At 45.4% G+C, this 26290-nt stretch overlaps 2 protein-coding genes across 12 annotated transcripts in view; both read left to right on the forward strand.

Moving 5' to 3' along the window:
* CCDC57 (coiled-coil domain containing 57) overlaps window positions 1-20202 on the forward strand; it is a 69657-nt gene extending 49455 nt beyond the window's left edge. For 6 of the 10 annotated variants that reach the window (XM_083430121.1, XM_083430123.1, XM_083430125.1 and 3 more), the window contains 3 exons: window positions 761-882; window positions 3535-3761; window positions 19728-20202. In XM_083430121.1, coding sequence (XP_083286247.1) covers window positions 761-882; window positions 3535-3761; window positions 19728-19951 — 573 coding nt within the window. In that variant the 3' untranslated portion in view covers window positions 19952-20202. Of the gene's footprint in view, window positions 1-760; window positions 2253-2676; window positions 2700-3534; window positions 3762-19727 lie in introns of those variants that run through there. The other 4 variants (XR_014508711.1, XR_014508712.1, XR_014508714.1 and 1 more) reach the window with 2 other exon arrangements.
* Window positions 20203-23682: 3480 nt separating this feature from the next.
* FASN (fatty acid synthase) overlaps window positions 23683-26290 on the forward strand; it is a 60479-nt gene continuing 57871 nt past the window's right edge. The window contains exon 1 of one of the 2 annotated variants that reach the window (XM_083430120.1): window positions 23683-24315. The gene's annotated coding sequence lies outside the window, so the exon portion shown is untranslated. The remainder of the gene's footprint in view (window positions 24316-26290) is intronic. The other variant, XR_014508710.1, reaches the window with a different exon arrangement.

The following is a 26290-nucleotide window of genomic DNA, read 5'->3' on the forward strand; positions in this document are numbered from 1 at the left end:
AACCCGAAACTGTTCTTAACCTGAGGTACCACTTTAGCTAATGGGGCCTCCCACTGCTGCCACGCCGCCGCCGCATGATTTCTGTTCTCATCCTGAAGCAAAGTTCTTAACCCGAGGTACTATTTCTGGGTTAGCGAAGTCTGTAACCTGAAGCGTATGTAACCTGAAGCGTCTGTAACCCAAGGTACCACTATATATATATGGAGAGAGTAATATAATTACAAACAAAAGACACCATCAAATTAGTAGCTAACTTTTAGAAAATGTAGGCAAACTGAAGTGCTGTAGTGATAAAAAGGGCTTTTATGAGAAGACAAGGCTTTTGGGAGCACCAGCCCAGCCTTAGTAAAAAACAACAACAAAAACAACAAAATCTTACAGTGATCCCTTATTAAAATATTTATAAGCAATATAGAATTGTTTTAGTTTTGTAACTGAAGAGATTTAATTGATGGTGCACTGAATTGCATGTGTTGTAAATGCTCCAGTTTGTTAATGGGGTTTGACATGCATAACTGGATCATGGCTGCAGTCTTCCAGGGCAGTGCAATAACCAGAGTTTGGGATTGTATGTAGAAAATCAGTTTTGACCACCACTGTTAGTGGAAGTACGTTAGGGAATGAGAGCTTTATCTGTTCTTTTTCTGAGAATATTAGTGCTTAACCTGTCCCATTTTATTAAAACATATTTCTAGAGAATTGAGAAAGAAGCTTGTAATAAATCAAAGCTACTAATTTAGACTGTTTCTTTTCATGGCAGGAGTTACAGTATGCGCAGAGAAAGCATGCCCCAGGAAAGTGTCCTTATTTTGTTGAGAACTTAAATACCGAAAATCTCCCGAGAAGCAGCAGCTGTAGTGAAGAAGCAGAAATCCCTATGAAACAGGGATAGTCCAACGTATTATATTCAAATACCCACCCCCAAGCTGCTTCCTTCCAATCAGTGTTTAAATATTTGTTTATTATTTGTATTTATAGGTGTTTAACCTTCTATTGCTTTGCTTCCCCGTAGCTCTGTTTGTTTGTTACATTTGTATACCACCCTCAGGGTAGTCCACAGCATAAAATACAAAATAAAAACACAAAATACACGTGAAAAACAAGAACAAAACAAACCAATAACCCCCTCCTCCCACATTAAAAGACATAGAATGTCTGGTTGAAAAAGAACATTATTGCTTGGGGCCTAAAGATGTATATTGAAGGTGCCAGGTGAGCCTCCCTGGGGAGAGGATTTCACAAATGGAGCCATTGCAGAAAGGCCTATTCTTGTGTTGCCACATCATGAGGAGGAGGCACATGATGAAAGGCCTCAAGATGATGATTGCAGCTCATATGGGGAGAGGTGGTCCTTGAGGTATTGTGGTCCTGCGCATGCAAGGCTTTCTAGGTCAACACCAGCACTTTGAATTGGGTCCAGAAACTAATTGGCAGCCAGTGCAGTCAGGCCAGGATCAGTGTAATATGCTCAGACTGTCTTGGCTCGGTGAGCAACCTGGCCACCAAATTCTGCATCAGCTCAAGTTTCCAAATCATCTTCAGAGGCAGCCCCACATATGTCCAAACACTTCTCTATCTGCGATCTTAAATCATCCAGCTTCTTCACCTCTCGGCACCCAAATGTATTGTGTTCCCTGAAACAACTCTGCCTTATTCCCCGTGCTCCCTGTTATGGATGGAACTATCTCCCTGAACTGAATTTCCATGTGACCATCTCCTTAACTTACTTCAAATCCCTCACCAAAATTCCCTTTTTTATGAAGCCTTTTGAACAACCTCCTAGAGACCCAATGCTCTACTAAGCTGAAGTATAGTTAACTGGAATCATTGTATATTTTCCACCTGTTTACCCCGGCCTACATTTCTCTCACCTTCTTCTGTTTTTCTCTTGTGTCTATTTTTGCATTGTAAACCCTTTGGGATAGGAACACGTCCCCTTGTTCTTTGTAAATAAAGCACGCTGTATGTAGATGGAGCTATAATCAAGCTAATAAAATAATGTTGAACCCCATTGGACAGAAAACCATGTGGAGATGCAATTTGGAACAGAATCCCCACAAACAGGAAAAGAACTAAGCACTTCCTACTGTTTCTTCACTCCATATTTAACTCCCCAAGCTGCTTTTACATAGTAAGCCCCATAGCATTGGAGTTCTATGTGACATGTAGTTAGCCCCTTTGTATGCTATTAGTAGTGTTATGTCAAGCTTAGTTTGTCTTTATATTGGATGTGAATTTCCAGGTCATTCAGTGTAATGGTTCTAGGGGTTGCTCGTGTGTAAGCTTGTCCCAACGTCTGGCTGGGTTGCCTGAGTGAACCTTTCCTGTCCGGGCAGCCGCTTGCCCGTGACCGTCTCAATCACTGGCAGAATCCGTCAGTGGGCGTTTCTTAAACTTCTTCCAGCAAAGAAGTTCTTTGACACCCAGTCTCCGCCTACTCTCCCTGCGCAAGGAGGGTGTGGGCAGCGGAGGACCCCTTCTCTCCCCGCTGGTCCCCGGCAAGGAGTCATGGGATCGCCTCGCCGATTCCCCCATCTCCCCCCCTTCTCCACTGGAGCTATGCTGATTCTCTCTCCCAGAAGATGGGCTGCCCCTCCCACTCCCGGGACGCTCTCTGGGATCCCTTCGGAGCTTGCTCTCTCCCTCGGACACTGATGGCAGTTCCCTGACATTCAGTTATGAAATATCAGTCCCAACCCATCGTAAACCCATCTTGACTGGTGAGTTTGACATCAATACTAGGAAAGGTCCTTGAACAGAAAAGTAAACAGACTGTGAGTACTTAGGAAAAGTTGCTGTGATTACTAAGACCCAGCTTGGGTTTCTCAAAAACAAGTCATGCCAGACAAATGCCATTTCTTTTTTTCTTTTTTTATAGAATTACAAGCTTAGTAGATCAAGGGAAGGTTGTGAACATAGTGTATCTTGATTTTAGTAAGGCTTTTGACAAAGTCCCCCATGATATACTTGTGGGAAAACTGGTAAAATGTGGCTGGACAAGGTAACCATTAGGTGAATTTGTAACTGGTTGACTGACCAAACCCGAAGAGTGCTCATTAATGGTTCCTTGTCATCCTGGGGAAAAAGTGACAAATGAGGTGCCACAGAATTCTGTCCTAGACCTGTTGTTGTTCAGTGTCTTTATAAATGACTTGGACAAAGGAATTGAGAGGATGCTCATAAAATTTGCAGATGACACCATTCTTTGCTAATGCCACAGACAAAGTTTGGGATGACCTTAACAGATTGGAGAAGTGGGTCCAAACTAACTGAATGAAATTCAATAGGGACAAATGTAAGGTTCTACATTTAGGCAGGAATAACAAGCCGCACAAACACAAAGATTGGGTGGGGGGCACCTGGCTTACCAGAAGAACATGTGAAAAGGATCTAGGGGTCTTAGTAGAGCATAAACGTAACCTGAGGAAGGAAACATTGTTAGCCATACAAGCCTACCCTTGGCTTTTGATATTTTCAGCTCATTTCCAGATGTCATTGATCCCTGATCATTACTGAGGGCATACTGTCATTTCCACAGGTTCAGTCAGAATCAATTGTTGGAAATCATGTTGCAGATTCCCCAAGGCATGAAACCTTAGTTCCACACCAGTCTCAACTACTTACAAAAGAAAGTCCCAGCCAACTCCAGCAAGGCCTGTTGTCATCATCTGGTACTGCTGGCTCCCTGGAGGAAATCTGGCAGATTCTAGAGATGGGATCAAGCCCTTCTATTCTCAGCCCCCAAAGCAACAAAGAGCAAGGTAAGCATGGTATAGAATGAAGTGGCTATTTCATTTTGTATTCGAGTCAGGTACTGTACAGCAGTTTCTTGACGCATTATACCAGTAGACGTTGGAATGCCTCTGCCCTACTTATGGTGCAATCCACAGTGTTCTTGCTCTTTGTTTGCCAATTTTGAAATGAGTGGAGAATACATGCACGCATGCCCTATTAATAGATGTCTGTAGTTTCAGCTCCACTACTTACTCTAGTACAGTGGTTTTTAAACTGTGCTCTGCAGAACTTTCCCAAAAGACATATTGTCCTTCCCTACTGACTTTCTACTGCAATGTTAGGAGGGAGTGCAATCCCTTCTCTTGGATCCCAATAAGCCTGCATGTACCCCAGATGAACTAATGTTGTGCCCAGAGCTTATTCCAATAGCCTCGGTATTGGATAGAGATCCAAGATTGGTGCTCAGGGATTCTTTGACAGACAAGGCAACTTCCTACTCCTTGAGATTAGAAAATTAGAAAATTACTCTTTCTAGTACTGGGAACCAGCCATCCACCCTTTACTCTAGTTTTATATATAACTTTGAGACTGCTGCAGAAAGGCCATTTTGAGATTATCAGGTAAGCTTGTTAGAGACACACTATCACTGTTCTCAGTTAGTTATATAATTCAGCGCATTATTCCACTTTTGATAAAAATCTCCCAAGGAAGAAATGTAAATATTCATTGCCTATCCTCATGACATGAGCTTTGTTTGGAGCAGATATAAAAGCACAGCTTTAATATATTCTGATGCTGACTTTATAAAAAGGTGAAGTTATTATGAATTAGTTCTTTGTATTAGAGTAAAAAATCTCAGAAATAAATTTTGCCGTGCATAGTGAAATGTACATATTAGAACTTTGATTGTAAGCCTTGACTGCATTTGCACATTCACAGTATTGCAAACCATAATAAATGGTTTACCATGAATGTGCAAGTGGCTCCTGCTTTGTTCCTTCCCTAATGTGGGTGGAATCTGAACAGTCATAATATGATGCCAAGGTTTGTTTTGGAATCCACAATTATGAGGATCAACACTAAGCCAGGGGATGTGGTTTGCTGCTTCCACCCACACTTGAGGAGGAATGAAGTCAGAGCAACTTACATGTTCACATGATGTGCAAACATGGCCATTGCTTAAGTCTTCAGTTCTTAACATATTAAAATTACACTGAATTCAGCTGAACTTAATGCAATCATGCATATTTAGGATTGAACTGCTAATGTCTGGCCAAGAGCTTTCTATATATTTAGGAAGGAAACCAAGGCACAAAATGAACACTCAAGCCCTTCAAGATCCTATTACGTGGGATTGCTTCCAAACAACTCTTAAGGACCATCTGCTTTTGGAGTTTCCTGACAACATTGAGGAACACTGGACCAAGCTTAAAACATCCACTATTGCAGCCTTTGAACAAACTATTGGATATCGAACCAATAAACACCAGGACTGGTTTGATGAGAATGACCATGAGATTTAATGCATTATTGACAAGAAAAGGAAGACCTTTCTGATCTGGCAAAGAGATAGAAACTGCACCACTAAGAAAAAAACCTATGTTGCCGCTAAGGCTGAGGTTCAAAGAAGAATCAGAGAACTAAATAACACCTGGTGGATAAAAAAAGCTCAAGAGGTCCAGCACTTAGCCGACACTCATGATGCACAGAGTTTCTTTAAAGCCCTAAGACCATCTGTGGGCCAATAAATCATGGCAATAAATCATGCCTCCTATGCTCAACAGACGGTACCAAACTTCTGAAAGATAAAGAAAATCTTGCTCTGTGCTGGAAAGAACATTACCAGCATCTCCTTAACCACAACTCCCCCATAGCTGCTGAGGTCCTCTCACAAATTCTACAAAAACAAATTAGAGATGAGCTTGCAGCATCTCCAAATCTGGGAGAGTTATGTACAGCTATTAACTAAATGAAAAACAACAAAGCCAGCGGACCTGATGGGATACCTGCCGAAGTCTTCAAAGTAGGTGGAATTGAACTTACACAACAACTTCACAAGCTCATCGAAAAAATATGGGAGAAAGAGGTGGCCCCAGCAGACTTTAGGGATGCCGAAATTATCAATCTCTTTTAAAAAGGTGACAGAACAGATTGCAGAAACTATCGAGGCATCTTTTTATTAGCTGCGGCTGGATCTTAGCAAACCATCTCCTAAAAATATCTGAGGCTACCCTTCCTGAATCCCAACATGGTTTTCGACCTTCGAGGAGGACAGTGGACATGATTTTCACTGCTTGACAGCTTCAAGAAAAATGCAGAGAGCAAAACCAGCCCCTGTATATGGCATTCATTGACCTGACTAAGGCCTTTGATGCTGTAAATCGTAATGCCCTGTGGACTGTCCTTCTGAAAATCGGCTGCCCAGATAAATTTGTGAACATCCTTCAGCTCCTCTGTGACCATATGACGGCAACAATCGCAGATAACAGTGGCTCTCAAAGTGAACCATTCACAGTGAGATCAGGTGTTAAACAGGGTTGTGTTATTGCCTCAACTCTATTATTTTCATCGCCATGATCCTATACTTTGTTGAAGGGAAACTCCCCACCAGAGTAGAAATCATATATCAAACAGATGGAAAGCTCTTTAATCTGAGTAGGCTGAAAGCAAAGAGTAAGGTTACCATAACTTCCGTCATAGAGCTTCAGTATGCTAATGACAATGTAGTGTGTGCGCACTCAGAGGATTACCTCCAAACCATCCTAAATGCCTTCGCAGAAGCTTACAAAAATCTTGGCCTATTATTCAACACCCAAAAGACCAAAGTGCTGCACCAACAAGCACAAAACCACCCCTCTGCAGCACCACAAATCCAACTCAATTGTGTAACGTTGGAAAGTGTCTATCATTTCTCCTTATACAAGGTCCAAAATCCAGCATCACTACAAGTGATCGCCAAAGAAGAAGATATATTTATGTAGAAGAAGAAGAAAATGTGGGGTAGCCCCAAATAAAGAAAGGATTTTAGGTATACTAAAAAAAGCAGGCACTCTGGGTGGCTCCCAACAGAATGTTAAAAACACACTAAATCTAAATGTGATGGGAGAAATCATGACTCTCCCCCCCCAAAAAAAAACAATCCCTTCCATTATCTGGTTCAACTTTTATTCTCAAATTTGGTTCAACATCAAGCTGATTTCTATGTCAGTTCTTCATATATGAAAAAAATGTTGAAAATGTTTGTTTTGTAGGACAAAAGAGAACTGCAGTGGTACCTCGGGTTACAAACGCTTCTGGTTACAAACTCCGCTAAGCTGGAAGTAGTACCTCGGGTTAAGAACTTTACCTCAGGATGAGAACAGAAATCACGCGATGGCGGCAGCGGGAGGCCCCATTAGCTAAAGTGGTACCTCAGGTTGAGAATGGTTTCAGGTTAAGAACGTACCTCCGGAACGAATTAAGTTTGTAACCTGAGGTACTACTGTAGATGTTTCAAAGCTTTTCACGTAACTTCTTACAATCAGCAAAAACTTTCACCCAGAATTGGTCCAGCTTACATACTTTGAAAAATGATTTCAATGAACCATCACAAGTCACATCAACAAGTGCATCTTTCTTTTCCGCAGATAAAGTTATTAGTTGTACACCACCATATTCGAAAGGATTCCTTATCCATGAGTTTTCAGAATTTGGTGCAGGGAAGTAATCTCTGAAGCTAGTTGCTAAATCACACAGGTGTTCATTTATGTAATGTTTTACTTCTGGTATCAGTTCTTCGTCAGTGGCCTCCAGAAATGTCTCCAGTGTTGGGATGTTAGTAAGGCTACCACCTTCTACTCGGCTTGTCCATAACCATAACTTTTTAATCACTGCCTCAATCTTATCTTCAGTGTAAAAAATATTCACATCACTACCTTGAAGGTTTGTGTTGAAAGTGTTCCAAGTATGTGAAAACATCTGCTAAGTAGGCTACCATACACAACCATGCAAAGTTGTTCAACTGATCAGAGGGAAATTTTGAACCTGTCAGAAAAAGTCATACTTCACTTAACTCAAAGAATCACTTCAGTATGCTTCCCCTTGACAGCCAACAAGAGGCTGTATGTTGGCTTCCCATTTCATCACACTGTTGTTGTTGTTGTTGTTGTTTCCTTCTGTGCCCAAGTTTCATCCCTGGCTTAAATAGAGTAATTAGTTAAATACAATACTTATTTGGAGTAAGGTTTTTATTCTTGCTGATTACCCAATAGGAACAAGCAACTTTTTAATTCATTAGGATTCTGCCATGTACCTGCTTCCTCCCACCCCCAAATGTCGCTACATAGCTTCCCACAGAAAACAAGAAAACAAAATCCACACAGGCTGCCATTTGCACGAAACTAAATCATCAGAGGATTAGCTGTTGTGCTAATCATAGTGGCAAATTGCTTAGCTATTTCTCCATTTAGATTTCCAAGATGAGATATGAACCCCAAATTCACTGAAAACCCTATGTACAAGCAGTGGGAGAATCCTCTAAACTTGAAAGTTGTTGGAAGCAATTAGAAATTATTTTCAATTAAAAAGTAGAGAGCAAAGGGAAGGGATCCCTTACATTTTTTAAAAAATGTGAACTAGCAAGCTGTTTGTGCACTCTATCTCTCCTCGCCTCCTCCAATAGCAAGAGCCCCAAGAAACTGTGTCAGAGGTTTTTGCCCAATCCCAGCTCACTTGTCATCCAGCAACTCTTTCACTAGTTTTGGCCCTGCCAACAAGCAGGCACTCTGGTCGAGAGCAGAGGCTAGATGATCTGTGAAGGATTTCACTGTGCAATTAACAAGATAAGTGAGTCCTCTGGCAGGGGATGGTTCTGCGGACGCCCAGGGGTCCCCAAACCCCTAATTGGGAACCACTGTTCTAATCAACTAACGTAATAAATAACAAGATGAAAGATGAAAAAATCTTTTTTAATAATTCCATTGGCACCTTTAAAGGTAAAGGGAACCCTGACCATTAAGTCGCAGTCGCAGATGACTCTGGGGTTGCGGTGCTCATCTCGCTTTACTGGCCAAGGGAGCCGCCATACAGCTTCTGGGTCATGTGGCCAGCATGACTAAGCTGCTTCTGGCGAACCAAAGCAGCGCCTGAGCGGTACCTATTTATCTACTTGCACTGCGTGCTTTCGAACTGCTAGGTTGGCAGGAGCAGGGACCGAGCAACAGGAGCTCACCCAGTCACGGGGATTCGAACCGCCGACTTTCTGATCGGCAAGCCCTAGGCTCTGTGGTTTAACCCACAGAGCCACCCGCGTCCAATTGAGTATCTGATGAAGTGCATTACACACAAAAGCTCATACCTTGAAAGCTTATATTTAGTTGATCTTAAAGCTGCCACTGGAATTATTAAAAAATATTTTTTCATCTTTCATCTTGTTATTTATGATGACTATGACAGTTCAGAATGGCTATCCACCTGAATCTCTAATCAACTGAGCTATTCATGCTCATCATTTCATCTTCAAAGAAAGACTGCCCCACAGCTGCTGAAAGGAATGTGAGGAGATGGGAAGTGGAGCTTCTGACGTCCCCTCCTAAACATCTTTAACTCTTGATGGTGTGCCCCCCCCCCCCATTTTCTGCTTCACATGCTTGTGGTATAGGTGTGATTTTGCTGCTCTGTCAAAATGAAGTTGTTTTCTATCATTTCTTTTCTCATAGAAAATGCTGCTAAAATTCTTCATTCTCTTATCTGGGCTTGATTATTGCAACCCCGTTTGTGTAGATCTCCCTTTATCCCATCTAAAACAACTGGCCTATTTTCTTAACTCTCAATCTTTTCGAGTCAAAATGGATGTCGTACAGGTAGAAAAGGTTCAGAAAAGGGCAAGCAAAATGATCAAGGGGATGGAGCCACCTCCCATCTTAAGAAAGGTCACTGCATTTGGGACTTTTTAGTTAAGATTAAAGGTGAGTTAGAGGTAACATGATAGAAGTTTATAAAATAATGTACGGCATAGAGACAGAGGATAGGAAAAGTTTTCTCCCTCATAATATTCAAACTCGTGGACATCCAGTGAAGCTGAATGTTAGAACATTCAGGACAGACAAAAGAAAGTACTTCTTCACATAGAACATAGTTAAACTGTGGAACTCACTCCCAGCAGTGGCAGTGAGCAATGGCCACCAACTTGGATGGCATTAAAGGAGGACTAGACAAATTCATGGAGGGTAAGGCTATCAATGGCTACAAGCCATTGTGACCATGCTCTGTCTCAATAGTTGGAAGCAGCAATGCTTCTGAATATCAGTTGCTGGAAACCACAAGAGAGGAGAGTGCTCCCATGCTCAAATTCTGCTTGCAGGTTTCCCACAGTCATTTGGCTGGTCATTGTGAGAACAGGATGCTGGACTAGATGGGCCATTGGCCTCACCCAGCGGGTTCCTCTTGTATTCTTGACTCATTGTCTTAGCTCATCTATCTTTTTTGCCTCTACGGTATTAGACCGTCTCTTTTGCTTTTAATCTTTTCCCTACTGGCATGCTTGTTTGTTTAAATGAATCCACCAGACAATTTCACAAATTGAACAATCCTCTCCCGAGTAGCTTCAGGATTTTGATTAATTGGTTAACGTTTACCAAGGGCTTTGAAAATGCAACGTGTGTAATACACTTGCAGATTATTCTTATGTCCTGGTATAGCAGCATTTCTATAGGCTGTGGCAGCAACCAGGGATGACAGTATGGGATGGCATGTGTGCTTTTGGCAATGAGCCATGTGCTATGGCAAAATTATTTGGTACACCGAGATATTGAAGATACTGCAGGTCAAGAACCTGTTGCTAAAGCAAAAACAGTGTTTGCACATGCAGATGTCACAGTAACTTGCCTAATGTTTCATGCTGTCAGCAGGTGAAACTCAACTGGCAGTTTGCAAGGACACCAATTACCTAATCTAGTATTGGAAACCTGAATGCAAAAAAGAAATTCTGGCTCTCAAAATGCAGATGCAAGTGATGTGTATATCGCAAGACTTTAAAATGCCACCCTCCATCACCTCACAGGTGAAAATAAGGACCGTTTTGTGTCCTTGTTGCATCTCTGCTTTAATACAAAAGATTGAGTCGATTTATACATTGCTAAACAATCTTTGCTGCATTTTTTCAGGAACACTGTAGAGGGCACAGAATTGATGCAATGTAGATTTGACAATCTACCCATGTTATTCAGAGAAAGAAGCCTGTTCCCTTCCTACCACTTTACTGGCAGGACCAATAGCTTGATTTATTTGTTTGTTTGCTTGTTTATTGCTCACCCTTTACCCTGAGGGCCCAGAGCAGGTTACAACATTGATACAACATTAAGAGTGGTTTAAAACAACTTATAATCATGAAAAGAATGTGGGTCCTATCAATATACACCTCAAGTGTCAAAAGCTAGGGTAAAGAGGTGTGTCAGCATAGTAAAACCTAACCCAGTATAAAATTCTCACAAACCGCCAGAATGAAATCTAAAAGCAAACTGTCTATGTGTAAAAATGCAGTCTTTTCTCTCCTCCCAACACCCTAATTCTTGCTTGCTAATTGGGTCCTTCTCCACACCCCCTTCCCTACTTTGCTTATAACTGAAATCTAGTTCTGCATTGGTAAATGGCAGGTATTGAGGGAAAGGTTTATCATATCACTTTACTCTCCTTACCCAGGGTCTTATCAGGATGTACAGTGGGCCCAAGCTACTGAAAGTATCCAAGTTTGTACCTTCTTCATACTATGGCCATTGTGGCACAGCTTGGCCAAGGCCTAGTCACCATAGCAACTAGTTATCACTCTTTCTCCTCATTTCAGAATGCGGAGGTCCAGGCTGGGAAAATATCTCTGCCCTCCCTTGCAAGAGGAAACAGACGGACTGTTGTTGAGCCACAGTTCTGAACTAAGTATTTCTTTTGCTCTGTAGCTGTTGTCTAGTACCCAAGATCCCCCCTCCCCAATAGGAAGAGAGCTACAGTTTGCTGAAGAAAACATTGGTATAACACCCTATTCCCCAGAACAGTCATATAACTTGGAGAGCTGTCTTCCCTGTGTTCTAACACATTCTTGTTTGGGCCAACTTTCAACAGCTGGCGTTTAGCAGTGTAAAAGGGATTTTAGTTAGTGTGATTATAGATGTGAACAAAGAGAGTTTACCTAGAAAAGATTATTTGCATGTACTTCTCACGAACAGCAGCACTGAGTTGACACGGATTTTGATCATCTCCTGAGTTTTAAAAGTAGCTCAAAGAGCTGCTGTTAGAAGAAGAAAGGCTGAAAAGTGACTACAAACCAAATGTTTTCCAGCTCCTTCTCTTGCCTTATTTGTTAGACTGTGATTTACCTTATCCATTGAGAAAATTACCACATTCTTGACAGAATTAAGTTGATAACATCAACATATATGCTGAGTAGTGGGGAGAGAGAAAAATTAGGTTTCTATGGTTTGTGGTCAGAGCTCCAGTCCTTGGGGAATTATAGCTTCATATAAAAAGCTGCCAAAGGGTAGAGAAATGGGAAATAGTTAGAACTGCAATAGATGTTGTGCTGCAATATTTGAACTTGGATGACGAAAACTGAAGAACCACTTTTATTATAGCTCATTATGATTGGTCCAGTTGTCTTGGCTGAAATTTGGCTCTTATTGGGTCATATGTTACCTTTCACTCTTGCTTATGGGACAAAATTTCAACACTTTTTCCATCATGTGGGTAAAGCAGCAGACAATGAGAGGTCTGAGTAGAATATTAACCAACAGATTTGAACTCCTTTCTGGCTCTACAAATGCAATTTTACTTTGCTGTTATGCAAGACTTTTCATCGTTCAAGTGCTTTACAAATATTAACTTATTCTGATGTGATTTTCTATACTTGACAATTCCTAGTATCAGAATCTGAGCTTGTAAGTATGAGAGTGATTTTTCGTATGGAAATAATCGTATCAGAGCTGGACGGGGTAAATTCATCACACAAATGTTGTGTTTTTGGGAAATGCAGTGCACAAATGCAAAATATCCATCCATTCAGTTATGTTTGAATAGTTGCATTTCTGCCTAGCCAAAGGCAAAATTGGAAGTTAAAAAAAAAGTAAGATGAAGAGCTGATATTTCCAGAAAGACTGTTCTCCTTCACCTTAAAACAGTATTTACATGGAAGCCTTCAAGCTGATAATGTAAACATCTTTCTGACCTAGGAATATCAGGCAAAATAAAATTCAAATGCTTGTTTGATATCTACCATTCACTTTCTGCTACATCTTAAAATAGTGAGTTTGTGGTAAAGATGAGATTTGAAGTGGGATTTGCCATAGGTGTTCTGGTCACTTCAGTACAGGATGTTTAAGAATGGAGTGGTCTCTTTCATACAAAGAAGTAACAAATTGGCCCACAAATAAATGTAAAATGTAGTTGGTTGGTGACCTTAATAAGAAGTTTGTTGATCAGTGAATTTCAGTAACAGATAGAGTCATACCTCATGTTACGTTTGCTTCAGGTTGTGCGTTTTCAGGTTGTGTCCCACAGCAACCCGGAAGTACCGGAAGGGGTTACTTCTGGTTTCGCCGCTCATGCATATGCAGAAGCTGCGCAGACGCGGGTTGCGTTCTTTTCAGGTTGCGAACGGGCCTCCAGAATGGATCCCATTCGCAACCAGAGGTCCCATTGTATGTCTATACAGTAACAGATGTATCTATACAGTGGTACCTCGGGTTATATACGCTTCAGGTTACATACACTTCAGGTTACAGACTCCGCTAACCCAGAAATAGTGCTTCAGGTTACGTAAGAACTTTGCTTCAGGATGAGAACAGAAATCGTGCTCCGGTGGCGCGGCAGCAGCAGGAGGCCCCATTAGCTAAAGTGGTGCTTCAGGTTAAGAACAGTTTCAGGTTAAGAACGGACCTCCGGAACGAATTAAGTACTTAACCCGAGGTACCACTGTACTTCACTACACCATTAAGACTATAGTGGGGAAAGGCTCTGTGCCTCTGATTACAGCACTTTCCCATCAGATGAAAAACCTTCAGGAGAAGAAAACATTAAAACAATTCAAATAAATAAAAATTGCAAAGCCAAACTGTCAGGGAACTGCCATCGGCAGGACAGGAGGTGCCAAGGCTCTCTGAGGTAGAGAGAGACTTGACACCTGAAGAGGGAACCAGTAGGGGGCGAACAGGAACGTCAAGGGAAGGGGAGTCGGAGGAATGGCTCAGAGATGCTTCCAGTGAAAACAGTGGGGAAGTCTCAGGGCCCCCTATAGGAACACCCGTTCCTCGGCGGAAACTGTCACGCAGAGAGTCCAGAAGACGTGTTTCCGTTAAGGAGCTTTTATGTTGGAAACGTTTCCGAAAGCAGCCACTTTCGGATTCTGCTAGCGACTGACGCAGCCATGCTGGAGGGGCTCCGTCACAGGCAGAGGTTTGAGAAGCGGTTCAAACTCTGAGGGATTGCAATTTACACACAAGCAGCTCTTCATCCCATCACAGCAATCCGAAAGTCATCGACAGCTAGCTTGTGCCAGGGAGAGGCATCATGAGCGAACCAGCAGGAACCGGAGGGGCAGCTGGAGGTCCAAGCCTGGAGGAAAGGTATAGGACGTTGGAAATCCAGCTTGCCTTGCAGACGGCGAGGCTGGAAGAAAGGAGGGCTCAGGATGCAGAGAGGGGGAGGGAGAAAGCCACCCCACTCAACAGAAAGATGCCAGGATTGGTGCAGAAATTTGGGGGGGACCCCAGGAACTACCATGCCTTTAGGACAGAGATGCAATATGCTCTCAATCTGCAATTTGATGACTTTCCTGATGAGGAATCGCGAGTGGCTTTTGTAATTAGCCACCTCGAATCAGGGGCGAAGGACTGGGTTAGACCCTTGATGGCAGCAAATAATGAGATCCTAAAGGACGCGATGAAGTTTTTTCGTGCCATGGACCTGATGTTTTCCAGTGACATTGAGCAGGGAGGAGTGCGAAGGCAGTTAATGGCTTGCAAACAGGGAAACCGGACTGTCCGTGAGTACTGGACTGAGTTCACTATGTTGATTCATCGATTGGGGTGGGACTTGGCTTCTGAGCCCATTCAAATGCTTTTTGAAGAGGGTCTGTCTTCGTCCTTGAAAGATGAACTTTCCCGGAACCCCAGAGCAGAGTCTATGGACCAGCTGACTAAAGCCGCGCTAGCCATTGGAGCGCGCCAGGAGGCGAGGGCTTTGGAGAAGCGGGAGGGGAAAGGAGAACGTTGGAGGGAGCTCCGCATTCCAGACATTCCAGAGCAGCCTTTCCCGCCGGCAGAGCCGATGGAAGTGGGAACAGCGCGTGCGCGCACAGTTTCAAACATCGGTGAAGGGCGGAAGAAAGAGGGAAAGGGCGGGAAAAAATGCTATCTCTGCCAACAGCCAGGACACTTTGCCAGAGTCTGTCCACGGAGAAAGGAATGGCAAGGCATGGCAGGAGCTGTTGGGGGAGAGGAGGAGGAAAGCACAGAGCAGGTAAAAGCCAACGCCTGGCTGCCGTCGGGGCACAGCAGCCAGGCTCAAAAGCAGTGAGAGTGCCCGCACCAGAACCTCCCAGGCCTGCTCTAGTGATAGAGGTGTTGCTAGAGCTGCCAAATGGACACCCCCTACAGATCAAAGCCCTGCTGGATTCAGGCAGCTCCTGTAATTTCATGAGTAAGGAGTTCGCGGCTGAGCACCAGATACAAACCCTCCCCTTAAGTAAACCCCTGCAGGTAACCACGATTGACGGCAGAGAGCTGTTGGGAGGAGAAGTGAACCAACAGACTGTTCCCATGATAATGAGGGTGGCAAGACACACCGAGAGGATAGCGTTCAATGTGGCCACATTGGGAGGAGCTCCCATTATTTTGGGGATGAGCTGGCTGGCACTTCACGATCCTCTAGTGGGATGGCACCAGAGGGTGGTCTCCTTTGGGTCGGCGCATTGCCTGGAACACTGCAAGCAGGGGAAGGATCCAGGGGGAGCCAAGATCACCTTAGCTGGGATGGAGGTAATGAAGCAAGGGGAGGTGCCTCCGCAATATGCAGATCTGAGCAACGTATTCAGCGAAAGAGAAGCGGACAAACTGCCGCCGCATAGACCCTTTGACTGTCAAATCAACCTACTCCCGGGGGCTCAACTCCCAGTGGGCAAGCTGTACGCCATGTCAGACAGGGAGATGCAGGAGCTGAGGGAGTTCATTGACAAAAACCTGAAGAGGGGTTTCATCAGAGAGTCCCGAGCGGTGGGGGGCAGCCCAGTGTTTTTTGTGGACAAAAAAAACACAGATAAGCCGAGACTTGTAGTGGATTTCAGGGCCCTGAACGCCGTGTCGGAACCCCTGGCCTTTCCTATGCCCCGAATTGATGACATTCTGACCAGGGTGAGGAAGGGGAAGATTTTTACAAAACTGGACCTGCGGGGGGCGTATAATCTGATACGAATAAGGAAGGGGGATGAATGGAAGACCACCATGTTCACCCCTTTGGGAGCATTTGAATACCTCGTAATGCCCTTCGGTCTCCAAGCCGGCTCCGCATGTTTTCAAGCTTTCATCAACCACGTCCTGGGGCCGTTGCTCTACAAGAATTGTGTGGCCTTTTTGGATGACGTGTTGGTGTATTCGGAAAATGAAGAGCAGCATGTGAGGGACGTGAGAGAAGTGTTGGGCCGGCTGCAAGCCAATCAGCTGTGGGTGAAACTGGAGAAGTGCCAGTTTCATGCCAAGGAGGTGGAATTCCTGGGGTACCGCCTGTCAGACCAAGGATTGGCCATGGATCCAGGCAAGGTCCAGGCGGTGCTGGAATGGAAGACACCGAAAACCAAGAAGGATGTGCAAAGATTCCTGGGGTTTGGGAACTTTTATCGGAAGTTCATCAAGAATTTTGCACACTTGACGGCGCCCATCACCGACTGCCTCAGTAGCAAGAAGAAATTTGTTTGGACGGCGGAGGCGGAGAGAGCTTTTGAAGAACTGAAAAGGGCTTTCGCTTCGGAAGAACAACTTCTGCATGTGGACCTACAGAAGCCCATGAGGGTGGAGACAGACGCGTCAGACAGAGCGGTGGGGGCGGTGCTCCTTCAGCCGGGAAGAAATACGTCAGGGTGGAGACCGTGTGCCTTTTTCTCGAGGAAGCTGAATAAGTCCGAGCGGAACTACACGGTGTATGACAGGGAACTACTTGCCATTCACGAAGCGTTCCGGAGGTGGAGACATTTATTGATTGGGGCACAACACAAGGTGCAAGTGTGCACCGACCACAAGAATTTGGAGTATTGGAGAACAGCTCGAGTACTCAACCAACGGCAAGTGAGATGGGCACAGGAATTTTCCAAATTCCACTTTGAGATTTGTTATGTACCAGGCCCAGAGAACGTCAGGGCGGACGCTCTCTCACGCAAACCAGAGTACTTGGAAGGGGAGGGGGCAAGCGAAGAAAGACATGTCATTCCTGAGGACCGCTGGGTGTGTGGGGCGGCGCTGGTGGGGAGACGAGAGCTGGTAGAAGAAACGGAAACTGACGAATATGCCCAAAATAAGCTCAGAGGCCTCAGGGGAGAGGGGGAGAGCCCGGAGGGTTTTGAAGAAAGAAATGGGGCATTGTATTACAAAGGGGCACTGTATATACCAGAAGGTGAATTGAGAGGGAGGGTACTCAAGCAGTTGCATGATAGTCCCACGGCGGGACATTTTGGACAACACAAGACCATGTGGATGGTCACCAGGGAGTTTTGGTGGCCCAAGGTGAGGGAAGATGTAAAGGAGTATGTAAGAGGGTGTGACCAATGCCAGAGGGCCAAGGGGGAAAGAAGGGCGCCGGCAGGGTTATTGGAACCACTACCCACGCCAGAACGGCCTTGGGAGGCGGTATCAATAGATTTTATGACGGATCTGCCCAAATCCAAAGGGAAGACGGCCATCATGGTAGTAGTGGACCTGTTAACTAAGATGTGCCACTTTGTAGCATGTTCACATGCAGTCACAGCGGAAGAAACAGCGAAGTTGTTTGTAGAACACGTCTTCCGGCTGCATGGCGCCCCCTTGAGGGTTGTCTCGGACCGCGGGAAACAATTTACTTCCAGGTTCTGGAGGAAGCTCATGAGCTTGCTGCACGTGGAAGTCAATTTTTCGACGGCCCGGCATCCTGAAACCAATGGGCAGGCGGAAAGAGCAAATGGCATCCTCCAACAATATCTGAGGTGCTATGTCAATGACAGAGGGAATGATTGGGTCGAAAAGCTGGCGCTGGCAGAATTTGCCTACAACAATGCGGAGCATGTGTCCACAGGGATGAGCCCCTTTTTGGCCAATTACGGGTGTCACCCCAGGGCATTCCCGGGGGAGGGGGGCGAGAGATGGAGCGTCCCAGCGGCCGAACAGTTTGTAGAAGAGATGGAAGCGATCCATCGTCAGCTTCAGCTCAACTTAGAAAGGGCCAAGGCTCAATATAAGAAGCAGGCAGACAAGAGCAGGAGGGAAGGTGAAACCATAAGGGTGGGGGATCAGGTGTGGTTGTCCACCCAAGGGTTGCCGTTCAAAGGGGGTTGTAAGAAATTAAGACCCAAGAGATTGGGACCCTTTGAGGTCATTCAGCAGGTCAACCCAGTGGCTTTCAAACTCCGGTTACCCAACCACATGAAATTGCATCCAGTGTTCCACAGGTCATTACTGTCACCGTACAAGGGGGGAGGTGAAGAGGAGCACACCAGGGGACCGGTCTTGGAGGAGAGGGAAAGCAGTAACCATGTAGCGGAAATCCTCGATTCCAGGTGGAAGGGCAATCAGGTGGAGTATTTAGTGGCGTGGGAAGGGGAACCGGAGTCAGAAAACACCTGGGTGACTGCAGAGGAGGTCAATGACGAGGTTTTAACAGAAACGTTCCACCAAAGATTCCCGCGGAAACCACAGCCGGTAGCAAGGTTTAGAAGGGAGTATTTCGGCACCACAGACGAGGAAGAGGAACTGGAAGGATTCGCGGAGTCGGAGTTGGAAGAAGGAACGGACTCAGATGACGAGGAGTACCGAGAGACTAGGAACCACAACGAGTGGAGAAAGGTGTTCGAAACTTCAGACGATGAGGAAGGTTCCTTCCGGGGTTTTACCTCCTCACAACCCGTAGGGGAGGAGACGGGAGGGGGTGAAGGGGGCCCTGGAGGGGAGGTGGATGTCAGGGAACTGCCATCGGCAGGACAGGAGGTGCCAAGGCTCTCTGAGGTAGAGAGAGACTTGACACCTGAAGAGGGAACCAGTAGGGGGCGAACAGGAACGTCAAGGGAAGGGGAGTCGGAGGAATGGCTCAGAGATGCTTCCAGTGAAAACAGTGGGGAAGTCTCAGGGCCCCCTATAGGAACACCCGTTCCTCGGCGGAAACTGTCACGCAGAGAGTCCAGAAGACGTGTTTCCGTTAAGGAGCTTTTATGTTGGAAACGTTTCCGAAAGCAGCCACTTTCGGATTCTGCTAGCGACTGACGCAGCCATGCTGGAGGGGCTCCGTCACAGGCAGAGGTTTGAGAAGCGGTTCAAACTCTGAGGGATTGCAATTTACACACAAGCAGCTCTTCATCCCATCACACAAACCTATGACTCTTTTATAGGCAATAAATCACAAGGATTTAAAAGTTATCTTATCCCCCACCAATATGTCAACCTTCTTAACTGCAAGTGAAAATTATTTATTTTACAGTGTTTGTATATTTTTCAACCCTAATGGTTCTCAAAGCAGTTCACAATAATAAAGTCAGATACATAGACAGATGGTAGTGTCCCCACAATAACAGATGCTGTTGATAGTATGAAATAATGGTATCATATGACTTCTGGCTCTGCTCCCCTGAATGGTGGCAATAGCAAATAGGGGTACTGGGGTGGGCAGATATTCTTCAAAGTCTTCTGCCCACTCCCCTAGACGTTCCTGTCTCTACTACTTAATATATGTTTATGCTGCTCTGAGCAATTGGCATCAAACTAAAATAATATCCGTTTTCTCTTCCTTTTGATTTGCAGAGAAATCCCAGGTTATCCATGAACCAAAAAGACTTGAAGACTCTCAGGAAGAAGCCCACACATACTACACAGAAAAACTACCAGCAGCTGCCTTGACTGTCAGAGGGACTAAGTTTGAAGTTCAGACAAAGCAAAACCCAAACAAGTCATCTTACAACCGAACCAGAAAGCCCCAGACCCCTCAGCGAATGGCCAAAATCCGAAACTACAACATAAAGGATTAAATTTTCAATCAAGTATAATTTTTTTATATCTGAATTATGCACAGTATTTTGTTATTAAGTTGTGATACCAAGTTTAAGTCCTATTCTGACCATGTTTGGTCTTGTAATTAATGTTACTAGTCAAGTTCCTTCTTATTTCCAATTTTGCTAATCAAACTTCATTGATAAATGCTTTTGACTGTAGAAAGTATTTAAACCACCTTCCTCTACATCTTGAGCTGGTAAATAAATATATGTTTCAGTATGCTTCAGATAGATTCCTCAAGAGTTTATCACACACAGAGAACTTTATTGCAGTTCATAGACCCAAAATACACAAAATCAAACAGGAAACACTGAATATGAACAGACCTAGGAAGTGACATCTGAATTATATGTTCCAGTATTTTATTTCCCCAGATCTCCTGGTTCTACACGTATTGCACAGTTCCTGCAGTTTCTCTGTATATAAAAGAGCACAGCTGCTTTGTCCACTGCCCTACCCCTCCACCTTTCCCAAAGGACAAACAGATAGGAAGAAAGGGAAAAGTGACAGAAGGCTTCTCAAGAATGATGGGCATGAACTACAAGCCCTGAGATTTTCCCTTGAGGGAGAGAGGGGGAGTAAGAGGTTTCACAAGATGAGTTGGGGGTATGAGCAGCATTGAAATGGGCTGTGCATGCCATGCCTCAGTTCTTCCCTCTATAATTTGAGTAGGGCTTTTGCATGGATTGTTTTAGTCAGGGTATCTCGGCCCAGGAAGAGTCACAATTGTTGCACCAGTCTCAGCGGATGGAAGGCATTCTGTGCTACTGAAGCCACTTGGGTCTGTAGTAACAAGGCTGGATATAAGAGCACACCAAAACTCTGGTCCTGTAGGATGGAATGCAACCCTGTATAGAACAGATTAACATCCCTTGCCTAAACTGATTAATCATTCATAAACAGTAACTATTTTACCAGGACTAAGCATCAGTTTATTAGCTCTTAACCACCAATAAAATTATCACGCTCTTATATTGAAAAATATGTAAAAAAGATGCAGAGGTGGATTACATCAGCATATTCATGATACTCCACTCCAAAACCCGAAATGACTTGACTTACTGTAGATGTCAAACCGAATGGGGAACAAGACAAGACAGACCCCTGTAGAACGCAACAGCATACCTACCTAGAGGTAATCTACCAGTTCCACCTTCTGAAATCTGCCTTTCAGGTGGGAATGGAACCACCAAAACACCATGTCCCCAGTTCTTCAGCTAAACAGGCTACTCAGAAGGATATAATGGCTGGATACAATGTGGATGAACAACTCTACAACACCAGATCAAACAACACCTTTAACAGTTAAAGCAGGGAGACAAAATTAGAATCCTCCTAGGCAAGGAGAAGGGATTCTTATAGAATACAGCAACTCCTCCTTCCTAGCCTTCAAGCCTGGGTTGGTGGTACACTGAGAATCCAGATGGATACAGGTGGCAAATCTCGCCAAGCAAATAAAATATGGATCATTTTAATAATAAAATAATATGCATCAATACTGAGAGGCCATGGGATCTACCCATTTAAATCATGACCTCTTTGCTCCCACGTCGTGTTACCATGAAGCTGGGTTCCATAGAATATCCCAAGTCACAAGAATGGAAAGGAAACTATTATCACTGGGAAATCAGTTTTCCCAATCTAACATATAAAATAACACTTCTTATTCTAATATACCACTTGGAAGCCTCTTTTAGCACCAAGAAGTATATAAATAAATACATGATTATTATGTTTATTTTGGGGAATAAGCATGACCAAAAAAAAGATAAATATGAGAGAAAATAAATAATGTGGCCCTGGAAGTTGCTGTTTTCCTTCTTTTTAGAAATGACTCTACACCACATGAAAAAAACTAAACAGGATTACTTTATAGAGCTCATGGGAAGCAGACATGATACTCCCCTCCCCAACTTATCCTGACAAGCCTGTGAAGTAGGTTAGGCTGTGAGACAACTAGGCAAGCTGCCCAATGAGATTCATGGCTGAGTGGGAATTTCTGTGTGGGTCTCCTCAGTTCTGGTCCAAAACCATACCATGTACTGTGTTTTGAAATACAGTACAGCTTGGAGCAAGCAAGGATATAATTCACAAAGTGACCATACTGAATAATAAAGGGGTGTTAGGCTCATCCTCCTTTTCATTTTGTGGTTCTGTGCTTCCCATAGGCCTCTGCTTGGCCACTGTGAGAAGAGACAGCAGGCCTCTTCTTAAGAACCTAAGAAGTCACTTTAAGATTAAGCATTTACAAGAAGGGTAGGTGGATGTGGGTGGCTGGTTTATTGTGTTGCATTATAAGGGAGTATTACATTTCAGAGAAGCAAGTGGGAGTGGATCAGTGCGGAGTTAAGTTCAGAGCTCCCTCCATTTCTGGGAAGGAGGCGAAGGAAAGCAGATAGCAATAGACCTCAGCGCCAGCAGAACAAGATCATACAAGTTCTCAACCCTAAAACTGAGGCGAGAAGCCTTTCTCCCCTCCAGATCCGGAGAGGCAAAGAAAAGCTCGTGATGCCTTCCGTGAGGAGAGCATTATTTGTTCCCAAACCGTAAGGAAAGCTAGTTAACTGTCGCCTGGGACTGTATACTCCCGTGTAGAGAGAACATAATCCCGGGAGCCCATTTAACAGAGCCAGAGTCTGCTTTAAAGGCTGAACTGTAGTAACCGAGGAAGCTCGCACTCTTCTGAGGTGAATGACCTGAAATAAGCCACAATTCACAGGCGCTTTCTTGCATCACCATCAGCTTCATTTCCTAAACAGAGCCATCCCCTTCAATACAGTCACCACATCACCCTATCTCCTAGCAACACCCACACAGCCGCTCAGATTGGCCAGGCAACGTACACTCCTACATCCCCCTGCCCCCTGATTGGACACCTCCAATCAATGACTTTAGGCCCCTAAAGAAAGTGTGGTTCTCTTTTGTACATTGCATTTGCCGGGTTCTGTCGGGAGGGGACGGGGAAAGAACTCGGTCAGAGTGTAACGAGGCAAGCAGCGCGCCGCGCTGAGCTCCCAGGGATACCAGTTGCTTCCTTTTTCCCCTGTAGGCCGCGCGCTCGGCAAAGCCAGGGAGAGATCAGCCTAATTAATTCTTCCCCTTTCGCAGCAATAGCGGGGGAGATGCTACGGGGTTACACCAATAACAACAACAAGGCGGTGTGTGCGGGGGGAATTAAGTGCACTTCTCTCCCAGAAAGCCAAATCTCCTTCACGTCGAGTATTCCCAGCAGCGCATCAGCGCACACCAAGCACCTCGGCCCATCTGCTCCCCCGAGAGAGGCGGGCTGATTTGTTTCAATTTACTTCCAGACGCTGAAAAAAGAGGCAGCGCCGCAAGGTTGGAGGCGCCGGCTTCCCCTAGCGGGCTGGCCGAGCAGAGGAATCGCATCCTCTGGGTCAGAAGTGCCTGTGGGTGGCGCTGCAGAGCCCACCACGAAGCAGGGTCATGCACAGGGCCCTTCACACATCCCAGGCCCAGGCTAGTTAACTTTCCCCCCGCCCTCGACGGTGTGTGTGTGTGTGTGTTGATAAATCGGGGTGCCTAGGAATGGCTCCCACACAATCGCAGAGGGTCCTAAGGATCATCTAGTCCAACCCTCTGCAACGCAGCTTGAACCTGCAACTTGCGTGTTATCAGCACCGCCAGGCTCTAAGCGACTGGGCTATCCAGGCTTGACCCCCCCGGGGATTCAGTTCCGTGGGGGGATCCCTACGAAACTGGAAAATAAGGTACAGACGGGGCGATCCCGCAGGTCGAGGGCAGGCCGGGTCACGCCGGTGCGTGCGGAGAGGCTTCCCCCGGGCATGTGATGCGCCACCGCGCGGGGCAGGCCGGCCGGCTGGCCCAGTTCCTGCCAGGCACCGTTGCGCTTTTGGCCAGGCGGGCTGTGTATGGGGCAGCGCGTGCTCGGCTGGCGCTGCTCTTTGGCTCGCTGCTTCCTCCTCCGCGCGGCGATGGCGAGAGGCTGCCGTGAGCCAGGGGGCTGGCAGCGCCCCAGGGTCTGCGCCGGGAGGCCCAGCCCCAGCTCTCATTGGACTGCGGCGAGGAGCAAAGCTGTCAGCCCATGTGGCGTGGCCACCGGAGGTGGTGGCTGTTTAAATAAGCGCCGAGAGCTAGAGGGAGACAGTGAGAAAGGGACGCGGAGCGCAGATAGGCGGCGCGGGCAGCCTCAGTTACGCATCGGGCACCGACGAGGAGGGAGAGAGGGACTTGGCGGCCAGGGACTTGGCGGCCGGCAGCGTAGCAGCAGCAGCAGCAGCAGCAGCGGGGCTTTTCAGCGCGCCTCCTTCGCCGATCACCTTCCAGCGGTGGCTGCCGATCTCAAGGACCTGAGCAGGTAACCGGCTCGGGTTGCCGGGATGGAGGGAGAGGCAGCCCTCCTCCTCTCCGGATGGCGCTTGTATGAATGAAACGGAGCAGCCGGCTAGAGCTGCTGCGCACTTTGGGGCGCTGGGGCGCCTCTAGGGCTGTCCTCGGCTTGATGGGGGCCCTCTGGATGCCCTCGGTGCCTTTGCCCGCTGGGGCTGGTTTGGCCCCTTTGGAAGCAGCCATGATCTCTTCCTTCTCCTCCTCCTCCTCCTCCTCTCCCGGCGTGGGGGAGGGGAACCGGCCTTGGCGGCACCAGATCTCTAAATGCGTTTTCATTTTCCCACCCTCCTTATGCAAATAGGGTTGTGCAAATCTAGGCAGACTGAAATACGTCTGTTTTGAATAGGTCGTCCGGGCCCGTCTTCGAAATCGGAAGGCGACATCCATTTTCAGGTGCTGGATGAGCCTTCCCAAGTGAAATCAGCTCGGACCCGGAGGAGGCCTTGGAGGCGCAGGCGGGTGGGATCGGGTGGCTCTGCGGCTTGAGCGCAACATCTTTCAGAAGTAGCACCGGAGAAGCTTCCGATGCTAGCTCAGGTTTTGGTTCTCCATTTTGATAGCCAGCTCTGTGGGGAACGAACAAAAGCTGTGGCTCTTGAGATTAAAACAACAACAGTGTGTGTTTTTTAAATTTAATTTTATTATTTTTTAATTCACGGCAGAATAAAATTGCAGAGGTAAATTGCTGCCTTTGAAATTTTGTGATGTAATGTGGTAGCGGTGAAGTTGATTTGAGGTGTGGTTTCCCCCCGGTATTGAGGTTATGGAATAAAAAGGGGGAGGAGTGTTTGGCAATAAGGGAGATGGAGGCTAAGCCTTGCTGCATTGTAAGTGTTCTGCATCCAGCCATTTTGATACCAGGCAAGGAAGACAGTTACACTGGCACACTGAAGCCCATTATTTCAGCAGATCTAGGTAAAAAAGGGGGGTTCTCTCCCCCCTTAATTTCCAGCTCTTACCTTTAATATGCAGAAGCACAGAGAAGGAGAGTTTGAAAGGTATATGACATGCAGTAGATATTCTCTGCTGTCTCTATTGTGACATTAGGAAATGAGGACACCAGATAGTTTCTACTTCGTCACTTGCAACCCAAGTCTTTCACTTCTTCTCAGGTAGCTAATAAAAGTCAGCAATTTCTGCTCAGCATTGGGAAGGATTTTCTCTTTGTTTCAGGACATTCACAGAGCCTGTGATTATTCTATTGTTCTCGTAATGTAACCTTGTATTCATATTCCTCAGCTCGGCAGTATGATCCTACAGCCTTACTCTGTCCATCTCAGAGCTAAGGGATGCAGTTGCAATGCAATTTGAGCTATTTGTATTATAGCCCGTTAATTTTATTCAGACTTGCATAAAAACAGGTAAAATAAGGTAGTTCTCTTATTTCTCTGATTTTTAAATTACTCTATATGGTAACATAGTCATGCAACATGGAGAATTTAAAGACAAAAAGTGTCGTACAGCAATTTATCTTACTAGATATTTTAAATCATGGAGGGTAACTAGTACCACGCCCCCCTTAGCTAACCCAGCTCCGTGGCAAAGTTGTCCTTGTCTGTGTTTTTTGTGTGCTTATCATCAAAACTGTTGTCCTAAGTGTCTGAAGTAAGATTCCAAACCAAGGAAGTCAGAATATTTCCCTTTTTGTCATACGTTCTCAACCTTGCTTAGAACAATCTAAAAACAACGAACATTTATTTAATGTCTCTAGGAACTGAGAAGTACTGCAACTTGCATTGGTGACAAAAGTTCCCTTTCTCCCACTGAAACAAATTGAGGCAAAGAACTTAATCTCTCGATTTACAAGCAATTCAGTCAAGGTTGACCTTAAAAGTAAAATGGTAGAACTGCCGTTGACTTCTGTGAGACTGGTGCACTTATCCTGGTGGATCTGCTTGCTGTGTTAGGGTAAATGATTGTTGTATTGGTTTTATTTATTTAAT

Source organism: Podarcis tiliguerta (assembly GCF_965153285.1).
Source record: "Podarcis tiliguerta genome assembly, chromosome: 2".
Lineage (NCBI taxonomy): Eukaryota > Metazoa > Chordata > Lepidosauria > Squamata > Lacertidae > Podarcis > Podarcis tiliguerta.